At 46.1% G+C, this 20,548-nt stretch overlaps 1 protein-coding gene and 1 long non-coding RNA gene across 7 annotated transcripts in view; one reads left to right on the top strand and one right to left on the bottom strand.

Moving 5' to 3' along the window:
* The window catches only part of TMEM268 (transmembrane protein 268), a 41,122-nt gene that overhangs the window by 10,808 nt on the left and 9,766 nt on the right, over window positions 1–20,548 (top strand). For 3 of the 6 annotated variants that reach the window (XM_070459225.1, XM_070459224.1, XM_070459226.1), the window contains exons 4-9: window positions 305–412; window positions 1,147–1,296; window positions 4,763–4,873; window positions 6,808–6,888; window positions 7,546–7,731; window positions 11,858–15,116. In XM_070459225.1, the coding sequence (XP_070315326.1) occupies window positions 305–412; window positions 1,147–1,296; window positions 4,763–4,873; window positions 6,808–6,888; window positions 7,546–7,731; window positions 11,858–12,037 (816 nt within the window). In that variant the 3' untranslated portion in view covers window positions 12,038–15,116. Of the gene's footprint in view, window positions 1–304; window positions 413–1,146; window positions 1,297–4,762; window positions 4,874–6,807; window positions 6,889–7,545; window positions 7,732–8,157; window positions 9,929–11,857; window positions 15,117–20,548 lie in introns of those variants that run through there. The other 3 variants (XM_070459227.1, XM_070459228.1, XM_070459229.1) reach the window with 3 other exon arrangements.
* Window positions 8,395–11,864, bottom strand: LOC110125398 (uncharacterized). The gene is made up of 3 exons (XR_011484920.1): window positions 11,631–11,864; window positions 9,482–9,509; window positions 8,395–8,478 (listed from the first exon to the last, which is right to left on the bottom strand). It is a non-coding gene; the product is annotated as an uncharacterized lncRNA (long non-coding RNA).

Genomic DNA, 20,548 nt, shown 5'->3' with positions numbered 1-20,548 from the left:
ACCATTAGGCTCTCCTGGGTCTGTTGTGAGGTGCTGAGCCTGGGGTTATGGGCGTCCCTCTCTTGGACGTCCCCCTGGCTCTCGAGCTGTCCCGTCCCCCCAGTAGGGCCCGTCCTCCTCTGACCCTGTGATGCCATTCGGGGCTCCGTGCGCCTTGTTCTGCCTTCTCGGGCAGCCCAGGATGCACTCACCCCCCTTCCACATGATAGCCACGTGAACTGCACACAGCATGCTTGCCGGTGGGAAGACGTGGGGCGTGATTCTCTGTGGCCGACGAGTCTCTTTCCCTTGGGTGGCCGAACAGGTCCCAGCTGACCAGTACAGGAGCCTGGCTGAGAGCGCCCTCTTAGAGCCCCAAGTGAGGAGATACATCATCTACAACTCGAGGCCCATGCGGCTGGCCTTCGCTGTGGTAAGGAGGGCGGGGTCCCTTCAGACTGCTGAATTCAGTGCCATGCCCTGCAGCTGGGGGTGCTGGTGACGGGTTTAGGGGCTGGTGGCCGGGCTGCCTGGGAGAGAGCAGTACCCGTGGCCCTGGGTTTGGTGTAGGAGGAGGTTTATGGGGGAGAGTTGTTCCCAGCTCCTCATGTAAGTGGTGGAAGGCAGGTTTACTAAGGGCAGAGGCCGGGGCACTGGGAATCTGCAGACCCACCCCCGAGGCCCCAGTCTTAGTATCCGGTCTTGTTATCCAAGACCTTTATGCTCTCTGGGACTTGGTTCTTTTATTGACCTTTATAACAGCCACAGGAGGGAGGTATTATTATCCCCATTTTATGGATAAGGAAACTGAGGCTCAGAGAGGTGCTATAACATGTTAAGTCCACCTAGCATTTAAAGGATCAACATGGGCTTCTGACTCAGATTCATTTCACTCCCAAGCCCTGTCCTTTTCTGTTTTATTTAAAATCAGAGTTAGCAGGAATTTGGAATGCCTGTTCTAACCCCTTGCCTCTCCCTCTACTTATGAACAAGGAACAAGGGCTCATTCTCACAGGCCCCCACACCCCCATTGGTCTCTGCCTGGCACTGTGAGCTCTCTGAATCCGAGGAGGGTGTCCGAAGTGGCCAGAGAGTGCCCCTGGGAGTGGAGCTGCGTCATCCAAGGACAGGTGTCCCTGACCACGCCCCTCCTCTGGCTTCCCACAGGTGTTCTACGTGGTGGTGTGGGCCAACATCTACTCCACCAGCCAGATGTTCGCCCTGGGAGACCACTGGGTGGGCCTGCTGCTCGTGACCCTGGCTGCCATGAGCCTCACCCTGACTCTCGTGCTCATCTTCGAGAGACACCAGAGGAAGGTGAGCCCTCCGGGGACCCCAGCCATGCTCCCTCCAGAGAGGCTGTACCGGCAGGAGAACCCCAAGTCAGACTTTTCTTCCACCTGCTTCAAAGAATTTCCCCAGCTGTGAAACTTTGCCATGGTCCGTGTGCCCAGCGACTCAAGGCAGACCAGTCACACGTGTGATCAGGTCCTTTCTGTGTTTCCCTCTGATCCCTGTGGGTTGTGTTGTGGAAGCGGGCTGTGTTTTGAGAGTCTGGGGGTGGCAAGGACGGCCCTCTGAGGCGACAGCCCTGCCACGCATCTCCCCTGTGCGTGGGGGGACTCCAGCCTGGCGCTCAGCTGCCAGTTGCATCTCGTTTAATCCCAGTACTGACCTTTGAGGCCGAGAGTGGGTGATCAGGGAGTTTAGGTAACTTGTGCCAATCCCAGTCTGACTGGCAGGGTTGGGGGTTCCAAGCTTGAACCCTCTGATTCCTGACTTCATTCACAAAGGAGATTGATACCCCCTGGCTTAATGTATGGTTTGCTAACTGTCTTCTGCTTCTTCAACATCAGTCTTTTGTTACTGTTGAGTACTTCGTTTGTGGTAGATGTCTATTAAATGCTTTACATACATTAACTCATTGAATCCCCCAGTAAATCTCTGGGTAAAGTCTTTTACGTTCACATTACAGATGAGGTACTTGAGGTTCCAAAAGACCCAAGGAGTAGTCCATGGTCATGCTGCTAATAAATGGCAGAGCTGGAATTCAAAGCCAGGAGCTCAGATTCCAAGCCACGTTCTGGACCAATACCCAAGTGCACTGGTGTTTTGTAGCTATAACAGATAACCAAAACTGAAGTGGCTTAAAACAATGTTTTGTTTTACAGTTCTGTAGTTTAAAAGTTTTGACAGGGCAGGGCTGTCTCTTCTCTAGAACCTCTAGTGGGGAATCTGATTCCTTGTCTTTTCTAGCTCTGGAGGCCTTCTGCATTTCTTGGCTCATGGCCCCTTCCTCCATCTTCAGAGCCAGCAGTGGTGGATTGAGTCCTTCTCACATTCTTGACTCTGAGTCTTCTCCCTCCCTCTTCCACTTTTAAGGCCCCTTGTGATGACTTTAGGGCTTCCTCGGTAGCTCAGATGGTAAAGAATTTGCCTGCAACGCAGGAGACTCAGGTTTGATCGCTGGGTCTTTGGGCTGTCTAGGTAATCTGGGCCGGTCTTCCTATTTTAAGGCTAACTCTTTAGCGTCATTAATTCCATCTACCACCTTAATTCCTCCGTGTCATATAGCATAAATTCACAGACTCTGTGCGGTAGGATTTAAGCAGCCTTGGGAGGTCGTTATTCTGCCTACCACACCTCCACCATCTTTCTTTCTTTCTTCTTTTTTTTTTAAAAAAATGTGTTTGTTTATTTTTGGCTGTGCTGGGTCTTCGTTGCTCCACGGGGCTTTCCCCAGTTGCAGCGAGCAGGGGCTGCTCTCTAGTTGCGGTGCACAGGGTCTCATCGTGTGGTTTCTCCTGTTGCAGAGCACGGGCTCTAAGTCTGGGCTCAGTAGACGTGGTGCCTGGGTTTAGTTGCCTTGCAGCATGTGGGATCATCCCGGAGCAGAGCTCGAACCCGAGTCTCCTGCATTGGCAAGTGGGTTCTGAGCCCCCGGATCACTAGCGAAACCCCTCCACTGTTCTCCTAGCTACTTTAGGAAGCTCCCCAGCACCTGGCACAGAGCTGGACTTTGAGACCTTTAGTAAACACTCTACTCTTGCCTGACTCAGGAGGAGAGGGCAGGCTGTGAGGAAATGTGGTCAGGGTCTGGGGTATGAATTCCATTTAGCGCCTGTGCTCACAGGGACGAATAGGAACTTTATGGCTCAACCATTCTGAAAGGATCTTTGTTGAGCTTCAAGATGAGGCTGACAAAATAATGCTGCCCTTGGGCTCCGTTAATGCTTTCATGGTCTTGTGTTTGGCCTATAAAAAATAAATTGAACTGGCTGCTTTTGCAACAAGAACCTTCTCTTGGGGAGGGGGAAAATGCTAAGTGTTCTGCTTTATCAGGAGCAAGAAAAATATCTGGCACCTGGCAGGTGCTTCAGGGAGGCGGTTCAGGGGAGGCCTGCTGTGGGTTTCTGCCTCCCTCCATTTCTTCCCTATTCAGCTGGTATTTATGAAGGCTCAGCAAGTGCTAGGGGATGTGCTGGGCATAGGGCAGAGAGATGAACAAAACTGTTTTTACTCGTAGGTACAGCATGGAGGCCCCAGGTATATAATGGCCCTTCTGTCATACTGTTTTTTGATCCTCCAGGATCCTTTACTTTCTAATATGGCCATCATTTAAGGAGCACTAATTATGTGTTCTGTATTTGGGGCCTGATATCTATGCCCAAAAACCTGATAAGAAGGCAGGATACCCCTACCATTTGCTAGCCCTACAACCTGGGGTGACTTATTGCTTAACCTCTTGGGGCTTTAGTTTTCTCATCTGTAAAATGGGATAGTAATTGTAGCTCCTCATAGGATTGCAGGGAGAACTAAATGATATAATGCATGCAGCATGCTTATAATCCTCCTTGTGTGTGTGTGTGCATTAGTTAATCAGTTATGTCCAACTCTTTGTGAGACAATGGACTGTAGCCCGCCAGGCTCCTCTGCCCATGGAATTCTCCAGGCAGTAATACTGGAATGAGTTGCCATCCCCTTCTCCAGGGGATCTTCCCAACCCAGGGATTGAACCTGGGTCTCCCACGTTGCAGGCAGATTCTTTATCATCTGAGCCACCAGGGGAGCCCATAATCCTACTTGGTATTGCATAAAGTATTAACTCTTCACTAGTGGGGAAACCGAAGCTCAGAGAGGTTAAGTAACTGGTTTGTGGTCACACAGCCTTCCTATGTCTTCCTTTGAGCCTCAGTTCAAGGACTTCTTTCTTCTCAAATCCCTTGTCCCTCAGGGCGGTGCAGATCCTCCTCCCTGACCGTTGTCACTCTTAGTGTTCGTGTTCAACCTGCATCACACAATGTCCTTGAGAGCTTCAGCATGTATACACACTGCCTTGGTTTCCGCCTGTTTGCGAGAGGCGGCAGCCTTTCCTATCCCCTCTTCCTGCAGATACCTGTGGCACATGACGGTGTCCTGGGCACTGCGTGAAGTGCTTCACACACAGTCTCAATTCAATCTCACCACCTTCCTTGGGGCTGGGGACACTTTTTATCCTTATTCATACCTGAAGAAAGCGAGACTCAGAGAAGGGACACAGTTGGCCAGGACCACCCTGCCCAGAAGTAGCGGAGCTGGGCTTCACCCCAGGCTCACTGACACTGCTGAATTTATTGTCCCAACAACCCCACGGACTGTTATATAGGGGAGACATTGGCTGTGTCTTAAAGACCAAGATTGTCCCGTGCTGTCTCGGGCTGGGACAGCGTGTGGTTATTACCCGGGCCCAGGAGCGCCCCGGCAACATGAAGTTCAGGCCGCAAGGCTGGCGTTTGTCTTCTAGGCCAACAGCAACACAGACCTCAGGCTGACAGCTGCCAACGGAGCCCTCCTGAGACACCGGGTGCTGCTGGGGGTGACGGACACGGTGGAAGGTTGCCAGAGTGTGATCCAGGTACCGCGTCACCAAGCGACCCTCCTGTGGGAGCTTTGAGGCTGGCTCGCCCGGCCTGTGCAGTGCTGGCTGCCAGGGTCTGCTAACAGAGACAGCGTCGGCAGCGCTTCCTTCCTCCCTGCTCCTGTGTTCCCTTCTGGAGACGCCTCTCGGGGCGGTCAGCGGCAGCCTAGAACCTCCACGAGGCAGGGCTGGAAGGACAGCTTGAAGGAAGCCAAGCCACATTCCGCATTCCACATTTATTCGCCAGAGAGATGGGTCCTCCTCTGCTTCAAGCCCTCAGTGCTCAGATGAGGTCCCTGGAGAGGCAGGTCAGACCCTGAAGGCCGTGTCCCCCTAGCTTGCTTGTTTCCCTGGCTCCAGGGAAATGCGAGATCTGAAGCGACCGGAAGGAGGTCACGCAGTGGGTCTGGGACGCAGCTGGGCTGGATGAGGCTCAGGGCTCCTGATCCTGGCTGGGCTCTGCCAGTGGGATTGGTGCATCTCCTCAGTCAGCGTCACACCCACATCTCACCCAGTGGGAGCCCGAGACAGGTGGTCTTTGGTAGGAAGCCCGTTGGGCACGTGGCCTGTACATCCCCAAAATACTTACTAAGAGCCCACATTGTGCCAGGCACTGTTCTAGGTACTGAGGCTGCGGCAGAGAACAGACAGAGGCAGATCCTGAGTTTACGGAGCATGCCCGAGATGGTGCAGGATGCAAAGGGATCTTGCTTGACACCAAGGGTGAACTTGGTCACTAGACTCCTGATGGGTCAACGTGATAGTGTAGATCAGGAGCTTCTTGAATCTGGGGGTCCTTTCAGCCTCGTTTATCTCTAAATCCTCTTTTATCATTTGGTACAGAGGAACGACTTGACAAGCGTTAGTTGAATGTATGGCTGGCTGGCTGGATTGACTAAGGAGTGGACACATCTTTTAAAAAACTGGGTTCTTTCAGTTGCAAAGTAGCATGTTGAGATGGGGTGATATAATATCTTGGAATTTTTTTGGGGGGATGTGGGGCATGGAGGGGTCCAAGATGAGGAATGGGTGGGGGTAGAGATGAAACAAGGGTAGCATAAAGAGATAATCACTGAACCAAGATGACGCGTAACTGGGAGTTAATGACTTCCTGTGCTTTCCTTCTGTGTATATATGTTTGGAAAATTTCATGATAAAAAGTAAAAAAGAAATCTACTTAAAAAGTATTCCCTTGGGGATGAGGTAGTGGGAGAGGTGTGACCTTGGGTCTCACTGGGAAGAGGGAGGCCCACGATCTAGAGGAGCGGGTCTGTGGACAGGGGTATGAGACAGGCACCACTGGTTTCTTGCAGAACTTGGGTAGTAATGTGTGAACATGGAGGATTCCCACCTGGCTGAGTTGAACCCGGCCTCTTGAGGACTGTGGAGGTGGAGGTGGAAGGGGAGGTGATGGTGAGGGGCAGGCAGACTTCTTAAACTCTCCTATTCCCAGAGCCCCCAAGTCGATTACCTCTGACCTGGCCACGGACAGAAGAGGTGATAGCTCTGAAGGGTTTCTCTCGTTTGATTTTTGGGTTCCAGATCGAAGGGCATCCCAATCACGGCGGATAGAGGGGGTACATACATGTGTTCATCCCAGGTGGATATGTGATGTCCAGGATGGTCCACAGTTTATCCGGGATGTTCAGTGACTTGAGAGAGATGGGACTTCAGCCATTCAGGGCAGGGTTTGACATTTTCCAAATTTTGCACACAAAGCCATTTGTCTGCCAGTCATCCAAAGGGGATCTATCACGTAGGGGAACTCAGAGACAGCAGAATGGCTCCCGTCTGAGACCAGGGTGAATCTGCTCATACCCAGAAGGGCAGGCCTGTGGGGAGGAGGCAGGCGGTGAGGCCTGGCTTGGGGATGGAGAGTTCGAGGTCAGGCAGGCTTTGTCCTCTGTGATCATGACTGCTTCTGTTCCCAGCTCTGGTTTGTCTATTTCGACCTGGAGACCTGTGTGCAGTTTTTGTCCGATCACATTCAAGAGATGAAGATGAGCCAAGAGGTAAGATACCTTGAGTGAAAAACAAAAGAAGAAAATAAACCAGGAGGCTAAATTGTACAGATTGCATTATCTCGGTGTTGGAAAAAATGTCTAAGGAACAAGTTACTTGGAAGGAAGAATACCTCTGTGGAATCATGGCTGTTTTTGCCTAGGGAATGATGGCCATTTTTCTCTTCCTTTTTAACTAGTTGCACTTGCCACATTTCTTATAGTGAACATTTAATTATAATTATAGTAATAAATAACAATAGATTGCATTTATCACAACAACGATAAATATTCTGGCAGAGGAAAATACCATATATTTAGGTGACTATCCCTTGTTCAGAATCTTCAGTGTTTTGAGGAAGAACAGGGAGATTTTGCTTCACCTACACTGAAGCAGAAACGGAGGCTCTGAGAAGGCCCAGAGCCAGCTGGAAATGCCGGATTCGGAGTCCAGTCCTCCCATCCTTGAGCCCTGTGCTTCTGATGCTATTTTTGCAGGAATTATCTGATCTCTCCAATGTGGCTCAGCTCCAGGGTCTCCTGAGGTCGGCATCTGAATCTGTAGATGGTCCATCCATCCTCTGTGGGTCTGATGCTTGGCTAGCCACCTGGCCTCCTACATCCACCCAACTGAGGATACCACCCAGCCCCTCTCTGTTTCCTTTGCAGTCCTTGCTGAGAAGCAGATTGAGCCAGCTGTGTGTTGTCATGGAGACTGGGGTGAGCCCCACAGCCGATGAGGGGCCGGAGAACCTGCTAGAGGAAGCTCCTCTCCTGCCCGACCGTCCGGGTTCCACGGAGAAGCCGCTCATGCAGACTGAACTTCGCCAGCTTGTTCCTGAGGCTGAGCCGGAGGTAATAGGCACCTGGGTCAGTCAGGGCCTCCCTCCTTCACTGGGTGTTTGTATAGAGTCCGTGCATGGCTCTCAAGTTCTACTGTAGATTCCTGGGGACGTGTCTTTACCGAGTTGGTGGGGACCATACACCTCTTCTAGCCTACTAGTTTTTTAATATATTTTTTTTATCACCACAGCAGTTTAAAAGATAGCTTAGAGGAATATAAATATAAATTTTTAAATATAAAATACTTACCGGGTACCCCCCCGCCCCCATTTCAAAAGCCTCTTGGTATTTTTTTGTATAGTTCCATGGGATGTGTAGTTGTGTGTCAATGGATGGTAAGCATACCTCAACATGAGTATGTTGATAAATATTTGGGTCATTTTAAAATCTGTTTATCAACCAATCTATCATCAATTTATCTATCTCCTTAAATTGCAGTTGGATATTGAAATCTTATGTGCATCTCTGTTGAATTCCATTTCCTCCTGCTCCAGAGTTCTATTGGTCCTGCTAGCTAAGCTGTTTGTTTGGCATGGCTAAGAGCTGGTAGACCAGAAGTCTGGTAATGTGGTTTGCAGCTTGTGGAACCCCCTTCTCACCAGGAGGACATGTGGTTTGGATGACTTGCAGCAAGGGGTTATCTCCAGCAGGGTGTGATACAGGCGAACACTTGCCTTTGGTTTTTTGCCAATGGATTTGGAGATGAAAAGTCCAGCCCAGTCCAGACTTTTCCTTTTGCATGGATGGGGAGTGGGGAGCCTGCAAATAGGACCAATATGAGAGAAAATGATAAATATATTAATCTCTTCAAAGAGCTGAAAATATAAGGTCACATTCTTTCTTGTGCATGCATGTCTGGGTTTATGTGAAATAGCCTATTAACTATGATGGGTCTTTTAAATGATTTTTTTCAAATTCATTCAAACCAATACTAATACAATTTCCTGTCATGAATATCAAGTGTGTGCACATGTTTTTAAAGTAGCTGCCCTTACAATGTAGTGAGGGAAAATACAATCGATGCCCAAGTCTCAGCCTGGTCCAGACTGTCATATTTCAGGAGGAACCCAGTGTGTGTGAAAGGCAGATAAATAGTTATAATGACCTCTTACATTTTTATAGATTTTTGTCATGCATAAAATTCTTTAGCATTTTCTCTGAAATATGGGTTATTTTCCCTTTTTTCGTGTTGGGTGAAATAAACTTCCAGGGGGTCAACTGACTTACCCAAGGTCACATAACAAGGGAGAATATGGCAGAATCCAAGGCGGAAACCAGCCTATGATTTCAGGAGGCAAATTTTCTTGTTGAGTTTCTTTGCTTATGTTAATCAATTTTAAAGTAAATGGGTGCAAAGCTCAATCTGAATTAGTAAGTGGTAGGCTATTTGATGTTTTCAGCATTTTTCTAGCACAAAGGATAACTCTAAGGAAACACTGCTCTAACAGAGCTAGATTCTGTTTTTTAAATAATGATAATTATAGTGATATTGATGGCATTTATTGAGCACTGCACACTGGGCTTTCTTTCCATAAGTTCCTTTAATGAATCCTCACTCTAGCACAAACAGAAAGATGTCTCGATTTTTTGTCTTTTGCTGCTGAGGAAATGGCTCAGCAAGGTGAAGTGACTTGTTCCGGGTCTGTCCCAGGGTAGCTGAGCGGATAGTCCCACCTGGCCCTTTTAATTCAAAAGCCTATTCTTGAAGCCTAACTGTACCGACATAAACAGCCTGGGTGTAACCCACACCTTACTGCATTACCTTCAGACTGGCTGCAGGTGAAAGATCTCTGAAACTGGAAAATAAATATAAAATTTTAGATATAAAATACTTATTAGGTCCCCCCCCCATTTAAAAAATATCTTGGTATTTTTTTTGTGTAGTTCCATGGGATGTGTAGTTGTGTGTTAGTAGATGGTAAGCCTACCTAAACATGAACATGTTGATAAGTATTTGGGTCTTTTTAAAATCTGTTTATCAGGCAGTCTGTCATGAATCTATCTTCTTAAATTGCAATTGGATATTGAAATCTTATGTGCATCTCCGTTGAATTCCATTTCCTCCTGTTCCAAAGTTTTATTGGGTCCTACCACCTAAGCTGTGCTGCATTTAAGGAGCTAGAGCATCTTCCCTGGAATCCCAGCTGCCAGACAGGTGGATGGAACTTTGGAGACCAAATGTGTTAATAAGAGCATGCAGTAAACACAATTTTTCCAATTCTTTTTTTTTACTTAAATTTTTTTCCACTGCAATAAAATATACTTAATATTAAATTTCCCACCGTAACTTTTCTAGTGTGTGAGTCAAGGGCATTTAAGTACATTCACATTGTTGTGCAACTATCACTACATCCTCCTCCAAAACCTTTTTATCTTCTTTGTTCATCATTGAAACCACATACCTGTTAAATACAAACTCTCTTACCTTCCCCAGCCCCTGGGAACCACCATTCTACTTTCTGTCTCTATGAATTGATTGCTCTGTGGGTATGCTCAGTGGTAAGAAATCTGCCTGCAATGCAGGAGACCCGGTTCAGCCCCTGGGTCGGGAAGAACCCCTGGAGAAGGACATGGCGACCTACCCTAGTATTCTCGCCTGGAGAATTCCATGGGCAGTGAAGCCTGGTGGGCTACAGTCCGTAGGGTCGGTCATGACTGAGCGACTAACACGCACATGCACACGCACAGGCACATGTGTGTGCTCAGTCACTCAATCTTGTCCGACTCTTTGTGACCCTGTGGGCTGTAGCCCACCAGGCTCCTCTGTCTATGGCATTTTCTAGGCAAGAGTACTGGAGTGGATTGTCATTTCTTTCTATAACGGCTCTTCCTGACTCAGGGACTGAACCTGGGTCTCCTGCATCAGCAGATGGACTCTTTACCACTGAGCCGCCTGGACTTCCTGAACTTATTGCTGTGTGTGCTTCTTTTAAATGGAATCGTACCGTGTTGGTCTTGTGTCCGATCCTGTGTACACACAACTCTGCTTGAAGAGGTCTTTGGCCTCAGCCAGCAAACCAGCAAACAAAAGCAAATATGTGAACAGGGTGAAATGATGCATTGTAGTTTGTTGGAGAGAAACCTGCTCCTCTCACAGGCATGAGGGCAGGAAGTGAAGGCAGGTTCTCAGTGGGACGGGGACAGTTTCCTTGCACTTTTAGGCTCAGCTTTTTTTGCCCCTAAATATCCAACTGAGTCAGGCCCTAAACCCCACTGTCCCTGCATCAGAGCATCCTTTATTTTCCCTAGGGGGCTCACACAGCATAGAAGAGAGAGGCATGATCTGGTAGCCTTGATAAGCACTTTTATTTTTTTTAATTTTTTATTTTTTCATTTTTTTTTTTTTAGTTGGAGGCTAATTACTTTACAATATTGCAGTGGTTTTTGTCAGCACACTTAATATAGGAGTACTAGCCTGAAGTAATACAGCAGGTACTAGCGTGTGTAAATTGAAGAATCTGCCGTCATAGGGGTATTCTCCCAGCCCTGCCTCCGTTTACTGGTGAGTCTCTTCAGATGCATTACCTTGACCTCGTGTACTTTACAAAATCACTTGAAACTGGAAGAGGACAGAAAGAGACTGTGTCTCTGTGTGTGTGTGTGCGGTTGGCTGGTATAAGCTAATGGTAATTTCTCTACTGCTCCCTAGCCTTTTTGTGCGTGAAAGTGAAGCTGCTCAGTCGTGTCTGACTCTTTGCAACCCCATGGACTGTAGCCTGCCAGGCTCCTCCATCCATGGGATTTTCCAGGCAAGAGTACTGGAGTGGGTTGCCATTTTCTCCTCCAGGGGATCTTCCCCATCCAGGGATTGAACCCAGATCTCCTACATTGCAGGCAGACGCTTTACCGTCTGAGCCGCTAGGGAAGCTTTTTTGTGCACATTATCACCTATTAGCAGTTAGGTTGCCCACCTTGGAGATGAGGAAATGGAGACTGTAGTAGCCTCACAGAGCTTGAGAGCGGGAGTTCTGGACCCGTTCAGGTATCTGCAAGATTGATCCCCGGCTGAGGGCCTGGCCGGGTCCTTCTGAGTGAGTATCACGGCTGGACCAGCGTCAAAGCCAAGGACCACGTGGCTTTCTCCTCACTCTTTAGAGACCTCTCTGGGGCCCTCACTCTGCTTCCCTGCCTCTTCCAGGAAATGGCCCAGCAGCTCCTGGCAGTGTTTGGCGGCTACTACACCCGGCTCCTCGTGACCTCTCAGCTTCCCCAGGACCTGGGGACACGGCACACGGACTCTCCAAGGATTCCATGCCCCTGCCAGCTCATAGAAGCCTACATCCTGGGCACGGGGTGCTGCCCATTCCTGGCCAGGTGACCTCGGAATGGAGGTACCCCTCTTCCCCCAGGACTGAAGGTGAGAGGTCAGGGAGGCCTCGGAGCTCCAGGGTGGCTGATGGCGAGGCCTCGGTGAGGGGAGCAGCGTCTGGGGTGCCCTGAGGCTGTCACGTCAGCACTGGGGATCCGGTGTTCCCTCCAGGACCCTGCTCCAAAATGGCTTGTCGACAGCCCACGCTGACCTCTGGCCTTTGCAGAAGCCGATGGTCCCACTCTGAGCTACTTTCTGTGCTGCTTAGAACCGTTGGCATGAGTGGAAGAGGCCCCTCACCCATCTCTTTCATTGTCTGATGATCCCCGAAAATGTGAAGATGACCAGATGGGGCTGAAAGTGGGCCCAAAGCTTGGTCTCAGGCGATGCTCCGGTTCTCACCCACTTCTTGTCAGATGGAGACTCAGGGAGGGCTCTGTTCTGAGTGGCATTGCCTTGAGCCCCTTAAATTACAAGATGCCCCCTTCCAATCTGAAGCAAAGAAGTGAATTCTCAGAGTGTTCTCCACTTTTAAGTTGCTCTTGCCCTACATTTTCTGAAAAGTGGTGTCACTTGGGCTTGCTGCTAGCATGCAGGCCTTCAGGAGACAGAAGGAAGGAAGGAACAGCATGTAACTACTAATGAGAAGATTTGGAAGAGACTGATTCTGTCTGATCAGAGGACTTACTTTGTTCCAAGGCACACATGCCCGTGGGTGTGGTCTCATACTGCAGACGGAGAGCAGCAGTCCTGTTCCCTAACACTAACGCTGTCCTGCAGTGAAGCAAGATCTGTCCCTCGTGGAATCCCATGAAGAGCTCAGAGGCTGCCAGGTGCTCTGCTGCTGAAAAAATATGAAGACCCATTGTTCCCTGGGCCCAAATCTAAAGACCCTCGCCTGGCATTTAAAGGCTCCCCTGGCCATCATCTGCAATTTTGGCTTCATCGCCCATAAAAATCCTTAATAGGTTGAAACTGAACTGACATAGCTATTCTTTTGCATCTGTTGGATTTCTATGCATGCTTTTTAAAAAAAAAAGATGTTTTAAAATTGAGGTATAGTTGATGTAAGATATACTCTGTAAGTTTCAGGTGTACAATATAGTGATTCCTCATTTTTAAAGTTTATGCTCCATTTATAGTTATTATAAAATATTGGCTGTATTCCCTGTGTTGTATATCTTTGTAGCTTATTTATTTTATACATGGGAGTCTGTACCTTAGTCCCCTCCTCCATATTGCCCCTCCTTCTTGCATGCTTTAAAGCCTAGCTATCCTTACCCCTCCTTCAGGAAGCCTTCCAACATCTCTGCCACTTCTATTTTTTTTTTTTTAATTACCTCTTTATTAATCCAAATCATCTCACCTAGGTTTTTTTGGCCACACCACAGGACTTGCATATCTTAGTTCCCTAACCAGGGCTTGAAACAAGGCCCTTGGCAGTGAAAGCACTGGGTTCTAACCATTGGGCCTCCAGGGAATTCCTGACTCTGCCTCTCTTAAATTCTCTCTCTCTCTTTAAAAAATTACTATTATTATTTTGCGTTTTGGCTGTGTCACATGGCATGCTGGATGGTTCCCTGCCCAGGACTAAACCCGGGCGTCTGCAGTGAAAGTTCCAGGTTCAGCCACTGGGCCACCCGGGAATCCCCTCCTTTGGGTTCTTGATGTAGCTGCTGCCTTTGCTGCCGTTTCATGTTACTGATCCTGTTTTCCTGTGCACAGACCTTAAACCCCTCAAGGACAAAGACTTATACTTTCTGTGTATGACCTAGACCTGCTAAGGAAAAAAAAATTCCTGTGGATCGAATGCTTGTCATCTCGATAGTAGCTTTTGTAAAACACTCTCTGTACTCAGTTGAATGATGGGTAGAGTTGGCACAGACTGGGGTTCTGGTCTTGAACTGCCACTTTTAGCTATGTAATTTTTGGCTGGTCCTCAGTTTACACATCTGTATAAGGGGTAGCCTGGATTTTTCTTTTTTTTAACTGGCCCTTTCAAAGTCAAATGTCTGGAAAGTTCCTGCATTTTCTGTTCCATTCTTGCCCTTGGCCTTTCTGTCTGTTATGCCTTTATCTACATGTAGAAAGGTTCTATAGCCCCACACAGATGAGGTGCCCCAGACTTGATAATCATTTGGATGGGGTTGCAGGAGACCTGAATTCTCATCCTAGATCTGCTTCTTCTTAGCAGTGTGACCTTGGCTAGGTTAACCTCTCTGAATGTCAGTTCACCCTATAAATGACTCTAGTGAACATGAAATGTAATTATGTGGCTGACTTACCATGTAAGAGATGAATCTGACTGTTCATTTTCTCTGGGCCAGAGAAGAGAAAGCATGAGCATAGACCACCTCTCAGAAATGGCTGTTTTAAGCATTTCTCTTTGGCCGATGATGTGGCCTGCTTTGCTTAATGAGATTTATTCATAAAAGTGATCACTGCCTTCTTCCACCTGCCACAGAGGAAGTGTGGGCTGTGAATGTGATCAGTAGAAGCCCATGTTTATCATCCAACCACAAAGCCCTGGTGAGTATAGTAATAGAGAATAAAAACGTGTGTGTGTTGAGAAAACAGCAGTTTCTCCTTAAAGGGCCCTTGATGAGTTCTTTCCTGCCTTTCCCCCTCTGTAGAGTTTCACTGGGCACATGGACCATTCAGGTATGCCCACAAGATACGTTTCTTTGCATTCAAGCCTCGGTTTCTTCTTTTAGAAAGTTCTGTGATCTCTGTCTTGCCTAGACCTTACAGGGTCGCTGTGAAGATGAGATTCCATAAAAGAACGTGTGGGCTGGGTTAATGATAAAGGCTCTGGGTTAATGATAAGTATGGTGCTGTTGAAGATGGTGCTGTGTTGTGAAGCAGGAGTGGAGGGCTTGGATTCCAGAGCCACAAATCCAAGGACTGCCACTTTAGGGGAGGTGCCTCCCATCCTTGGGTCTCAGTCGTCAAGGGTGGAGTGGGGATAAGTGTGCCTACCTGGCAACTGAGTGTGAAGGTTAAATGATAGGAAAAATACTGTAAAGTGCTTACAACTGTGAGTTGCAAACTTGAGTAAAATTTCAATAAATTGTGGCTGTCATCATTATTTTTTATCTCTCACTATGTCTTGTGTGCTGTAGGTGCCCCAGGTATGTTTTTGTTGATGATGAAGTTGATTAACAGTTCCTGTTTATTCATTCTGCATCGGAACTCAGCTACCCCAGCACCGTGAGGTGTACTTATGTGAATAAAGAGTCCAGTCTGATCTCTCTGAAATTCAGTACCGGAAGAAGCCTAGCGGGGTTTTAAGAACAAGCTGGTTGGAGATTTTGGACCAGATGCTCACCCTCTGTTCCTCCTCATCTGTTAAGGGAGTGTGTGATGTCAGGGAGATGCATTGAGGTGATGCATGTAAAGCACAAGGTCTGGTTCATAGTGTGGTCCATAGTAAGGGCTCCATCATCCAATGCTGTCTTTTCTTTAGCTGCTACATACTGTTTTCTACCTGTGTCTATTTGGTAAGATTTTACTTCTGTTATTCAAATCTGTATCCTGACTGATTTTGGTTGGTTGGTTCTATCAAGAGAGGAATATTTGCAACTAGGATTGTAGATTTTCTGTTTTCTCCTTTTACTTTTGACAAGTTTTCTTGTTTTAATTGCAGAGTCCAAAGTATTGAGATGTCATTAATCTGCCATAAAATTCACCATTTTAAAGACTAAAATTCAGTTGTTTTTTGTATATTCACAAGATTATACAAACATTACCACTGTTTAATTCTGGAACATTTTCATCACCTCTTCTCTCCCCACTAGAAAAAGCCCCCTACACATTCAGTCACCCCCTATGCCTTCTCCCCAGCACTTGACAATCACCGATCTACTTTTTCTCGCTATGGATTTTCTAGTTCTGGACATTTTATATAAAGGGGATCATACAGTTTGTGGCTTTTTAGGTCTGACTGTTTTTTTCACGAAACATAATATTTTCAAGATTCATCCACACTGCAGCATGTGTCAGTACTTTACTCCTTTTTAATGACTGAGTAATTTATATACCACAATTTGTCTATCCATCACTTGGGGTAATGAACCTACTTTTTGGCTATTATGATTAATGCTGCCATGAGCAATTGTGTACAGGTTTTTGTGTGAACATGTATTTTAATTCACTTCTGACAAATTTTGTTGTTTTTCCGCACATACAAATTTATAATCATTAAAACTGCCTGATTTGACCCTTTTATCTTTATGAAATGTCCCTCCTTATCTCTAGTAGATTTTCGCCTTGAAAATCTACTTTATCTGATACATTAGCTTTCTTTTGATTAGTGATTATATAGTGTATCTCTTTGTAATTTTACTCTCAACTTACCTATGTCCCTATATTTAAGATACCCCTCTTATAAACGTATGGTATTAAAAAAATTTAGTCTTTTTAAACTAGAATATTTACTATGCTATCTCTAGTGTGTTTCCTGATGTGTTAAATAGATTTGAGCTTAAATATTCCATCTTACTATTTACTTTTCATTGGTTCTCCCTTTCTGTGTTCTTCTTTCTGTACTCTTTTGCCTTCATTTGCATTAAGGTTTTGTGATTTGTGTAATTTCTCTGCTATTAGCTTGTGAGGTATGTAATCTTCTCCCTTACCGGTTACTCTAAAGTACAACATACATCCTTGACTCACTCAAGTCCGCGACAAGAGAATCCTTCTACCACTTTCTGGACAATCCAAAGAGTTTAGAACCCTCACCTTTTCTGCCTGAGGTCCTCTTGTTACAATGAGTTTCACTTCTTGCTGTACTGTAAACCACAACGGACACCATTATTAATGTTTTATACAGTCGGTGTTCACTAGGTTTATCCACGTTTACTTTTTGTTGTTCTTCACTTGTTATTTTGTTGTTACTCTTTGTCCCTTCCTGCATTTCCACACATGAATCCACGTTCATTCACCTTCTCCAGAAACTACCTTTGGAATTTTTCTGTAGGATAGTGTTAACTATATTTAAAAGTACCTTTATATTTTCCTTCCAGTACAGATCTTCTGGTGACAGAATGAGGTTTTGGTTTGCTGAGAGGTCTCCATTGTGTTTTTATTTTTGAAAGAAATTTTTAGTAAGTTAAGAATTCCAGAGTACCACAGCTTTCCCCCTTCCTCTCTGCCCCCAACCTTTGGAAGATGCCATTGGCTTTCACTGGTTGTCAGTTCAGTGCTGTTTTTAAAGTTTTCTCTCCGCTTTGGGTTTCAGCAATTGTATTTTGATCTGCCTAGATATAGATTTCTTTATATTTATCCTGTTTGGGGTTCAGAGCACATCTTGAAATCTGGGACATAATATTTTTCATTATAGCTTCTACTTTCGTTTCCCCTTGTCTCCGTCTGGGACTCCTAAGGATATGTGTGTTAAAGTCTTATCACTGTACCTCTAAGACTGTGTTTTCTGTTCTTTTCGTTCTTCAAGATTTAGTATGAGTATTTTTTTTACTGACTGTCTTCATTATTTTTGCTCTCATTTGTTTTTTCTTTGTTTGATTTTGTTGTTGTTTTCTTGGCCACATCATGCAGCATGTGAGGATCTTAGTCCCCAGACCTGGGATCGAAGCTGTAGCCCCCTGCATTGGAAATGAAGGGTCTTAACCACTGGACCACCAGGGAAGTCCTTTCAATTGAGTTCTTAATTTCAGCTATTGTAATATTCAGTCTTATAGTTTTTAATTGATTTTTAAAATAGTTTACAGTTCTCAGATATAATTGTCCATCCTATCATCTGTTTTCTTCAACAGTTTTTTTTCCAATATTTAAAAGTTTTTTTCTTTAGTAGTCCACATCTGCTAATTCCAATATCTTGTTCTTCTGTAAATATGTTCCTTTTGTTTTTGGTCAGTTGATCTTATCTTCTAGTATTCCTGGTAATTTTTGATTGAATGCTAGACTCTTAAAAAAAAATGAAGGATTGAAGAAATGTACAAGACTCTGGATATTCCTTCAGAAAGGATTTATTTTTGCTTCTGGGAAAGGTAAAGTTGAAATAGCTTGACTCTGGGTTTTAGTCCTAGTGAGATTTAGTCTGTTTCTGGTTAGCATTGATTTTCAGGTCCTCGCTCTTCAGGAACTTTAACTAGATACCTATTTTATAAAAGTTTTTAACAGCCAACTCTTTTCCTCCAGGGTGAGCCCCCAGCCTCTAAGCTGTGAGTCTTCTGGAAGCTCCACCCACTTTTTCAGCCTTCTCAACTCTTTTTAGGAATTGGCAAGTGCCTGGAGTAGATGAGAAGACCTTGATGTCCATTTCATCTCTCTGGACTTCATTTCTCTCCAGGATCTTGGCTCCTCAAGTCCTCACTGCCATGATAGCTCTCTGATACATTCAGACAGATTTAAGGAAAAAGAAACTACAGGATTTTAAGCTACTCTCAGCAGGAGGGTTAGTCTGATACCAGCTAATCTGCCATATTCAGAGGTGAGGCCCAACTGTGGCTTCCTTATTATTATTATTATTATTTGAAAATCCTCTAAAGAAAGATATCATTCTGAGGCCAAGAGCCATTTGACAGGTTCTGTGAAGTGGCTTCTGAATGCAGGAGATGACATTTATGGAGCATCTTTTGTGTGTGGATCACATGCTGTATCTGTTGCAGGAAACAGTTCCAAGACATGAGGAACCTAGGGTTTTCTGGAGGTTCCCTTCCAGCCATTGTTCTTTTACCTTTTCCCGCCACACATTTCTAAACTTCTTCTGGATGTGGCCACCTAGATGTCCCACAGGCTCCTCTAGCCTGACATAGCCCAAGATTACATGATCGCCTGTGCGTGGTCAACTTGGCCTCACTGCCGCCCTTTTCTCAGTTCTGTGCTTTGCAAAATAAGTCAAGAACCTCACTGTACAGAATCTTCTTCCCTATATGGTTCTGAGTTAGAGTGTGGCTTTACCTGAGATCTATCTATTGTAACTTGGGACTCTTCTCCATCCTAGAGCTGCTGACCTAGTGCACACCTATGTCACTGTCCTGATTGCTTAAGTGAAGTGAAGTCGCTCAGTCGTGTCCGACTGTTTGCGAGCCCATGGACTGTAGCCCATCAGGCTCCTCCGTCCATGGAATTTTCTAGGCAAGAGTACAGGAGTGGGTTGCCATTTCCTTCTCCAGGGGATCTTCCCAACCCAGGGATCGAACCCAGGTCTCCCACATTGCGGGCAGACACTTTACCGTCTGAGGCACCAGGGAATCTCTGATTGCTTAGGCAGTCTCTTTTTGGATGTATCAGTCAGGGGCCAGTCAGAAGACAGAAAGCACACAGTCATTTGAATATAAGGCATTTAATATAGAGAATTACTAACTTTAATGGCGGCTCAAAATAATGGATTAGTTAATAAGAAGTAATCTCCTATAAAGAATATAGAAATAGCAGATGTAAGGCATAGCACCACCAAAGGGCTGAGGGCTGAGATAGAGACCCCCTCCCGCCCCTACTCCATCCCCAGCTGAAGTATGAACCTTGGAAATGACATGGCTGTGGCCCCCTGGATGCAGAGACATCTCTGAGATGCCATGTTGACAGAATGTTCTAGAAATATGCCCTCTAGGGTGCTAGATAGCTAGCTAGATATCTCTAGCTATCACAGAGAGATGGAGACACTGCTCAGTTTGCTGGGGGAAGGCACGGGAGAAGCTGCTGGCTGCTAAGTGCTACTGACCACCACCATATGCTTCCATATCTGGGTGCGGGAGACGTCATGTGAACTGTCAGAGCCAGATACCCAAGAAGCTGGTGCAGGAGCCTTCTTAAGAGGAGTTCCCCAGAGCAGAAAGAGAGTCCTGTGTCTGCCAGTATCTGTAGCACCCCGTACTGACAAAGCATGACATTGCACTAGCTGCCAAGGGAAAAAGATTTCAAAGGGCCCAGCACCAGGTTTGAAGAGCAGGCAAGATAGTCTGTTGGGAGCCAAAAGCAATCACTGAATGTCATTCTACCATCATTGTGAAGGGCAGCATAACCGGTTGGTTAAGAGTATTGAATCTGGAACCAGGAGTCCTGGGTTCAAATCTCAGCTCTGCTACTTACTATTAGTGTAATCTTCAGAGATTTACACACTATCTCAGTTTCCTGACTTGTGGAAATGGAGTAGTAACACTACTATCCTTGTTGGATTGTGATGCTAAGTGAGTTGATACTTATAAAGTACTTAGAAAAGTAAGCAATATACCAGATTTATACGTTACCAGGATTGCTCACACTCCTTTTCAAATAGCACATCCTTCAAATTGCAGCCAGGACGACCTTTCTGTTGTAGGTATGAATTGTAATCTATGATATCCTGGTGTAAGGCATCATCTTCCTTTATTCTTCTGTGCTGGGGGCAGACACAAGGAGTAAATGTTGCCTTCTTAATAACTCACCATGTTCACACTGCAAAAACTAGAACTGTGGCTGGGTAACTATTGTCTGCTGCTGCTGCTGCTGCTAAATCGCTTCAGTCGTGTCCGACTCTGTGTGACCCTATAGACGGCAGCCCACCAGGCTCCGCCGTCCCTG

This window comes from Odocoileus virginianus, chromosome 31 (genome assembly GCF_023699985.2).
Source record: "Odocoileus virginianus isolate 20LAN1187 ecotype Illinois chromosome 31, Ovbor_1.2, whole genome shotgun sequence".
In the NCBI taxonomy this organism is placed as follows: domain Eukaryota; kingdom Metazoa; phylum Chordata; class Mammalia; order Artiodactyla; family Cervidae; genus Odocoileus; species Odocoileus virginianus.
The sequence above is the reverse complement of the archived record's forward strand: the minus strand, read 5'-3'. Positions and strand labels throughout refer to the sequence as shown.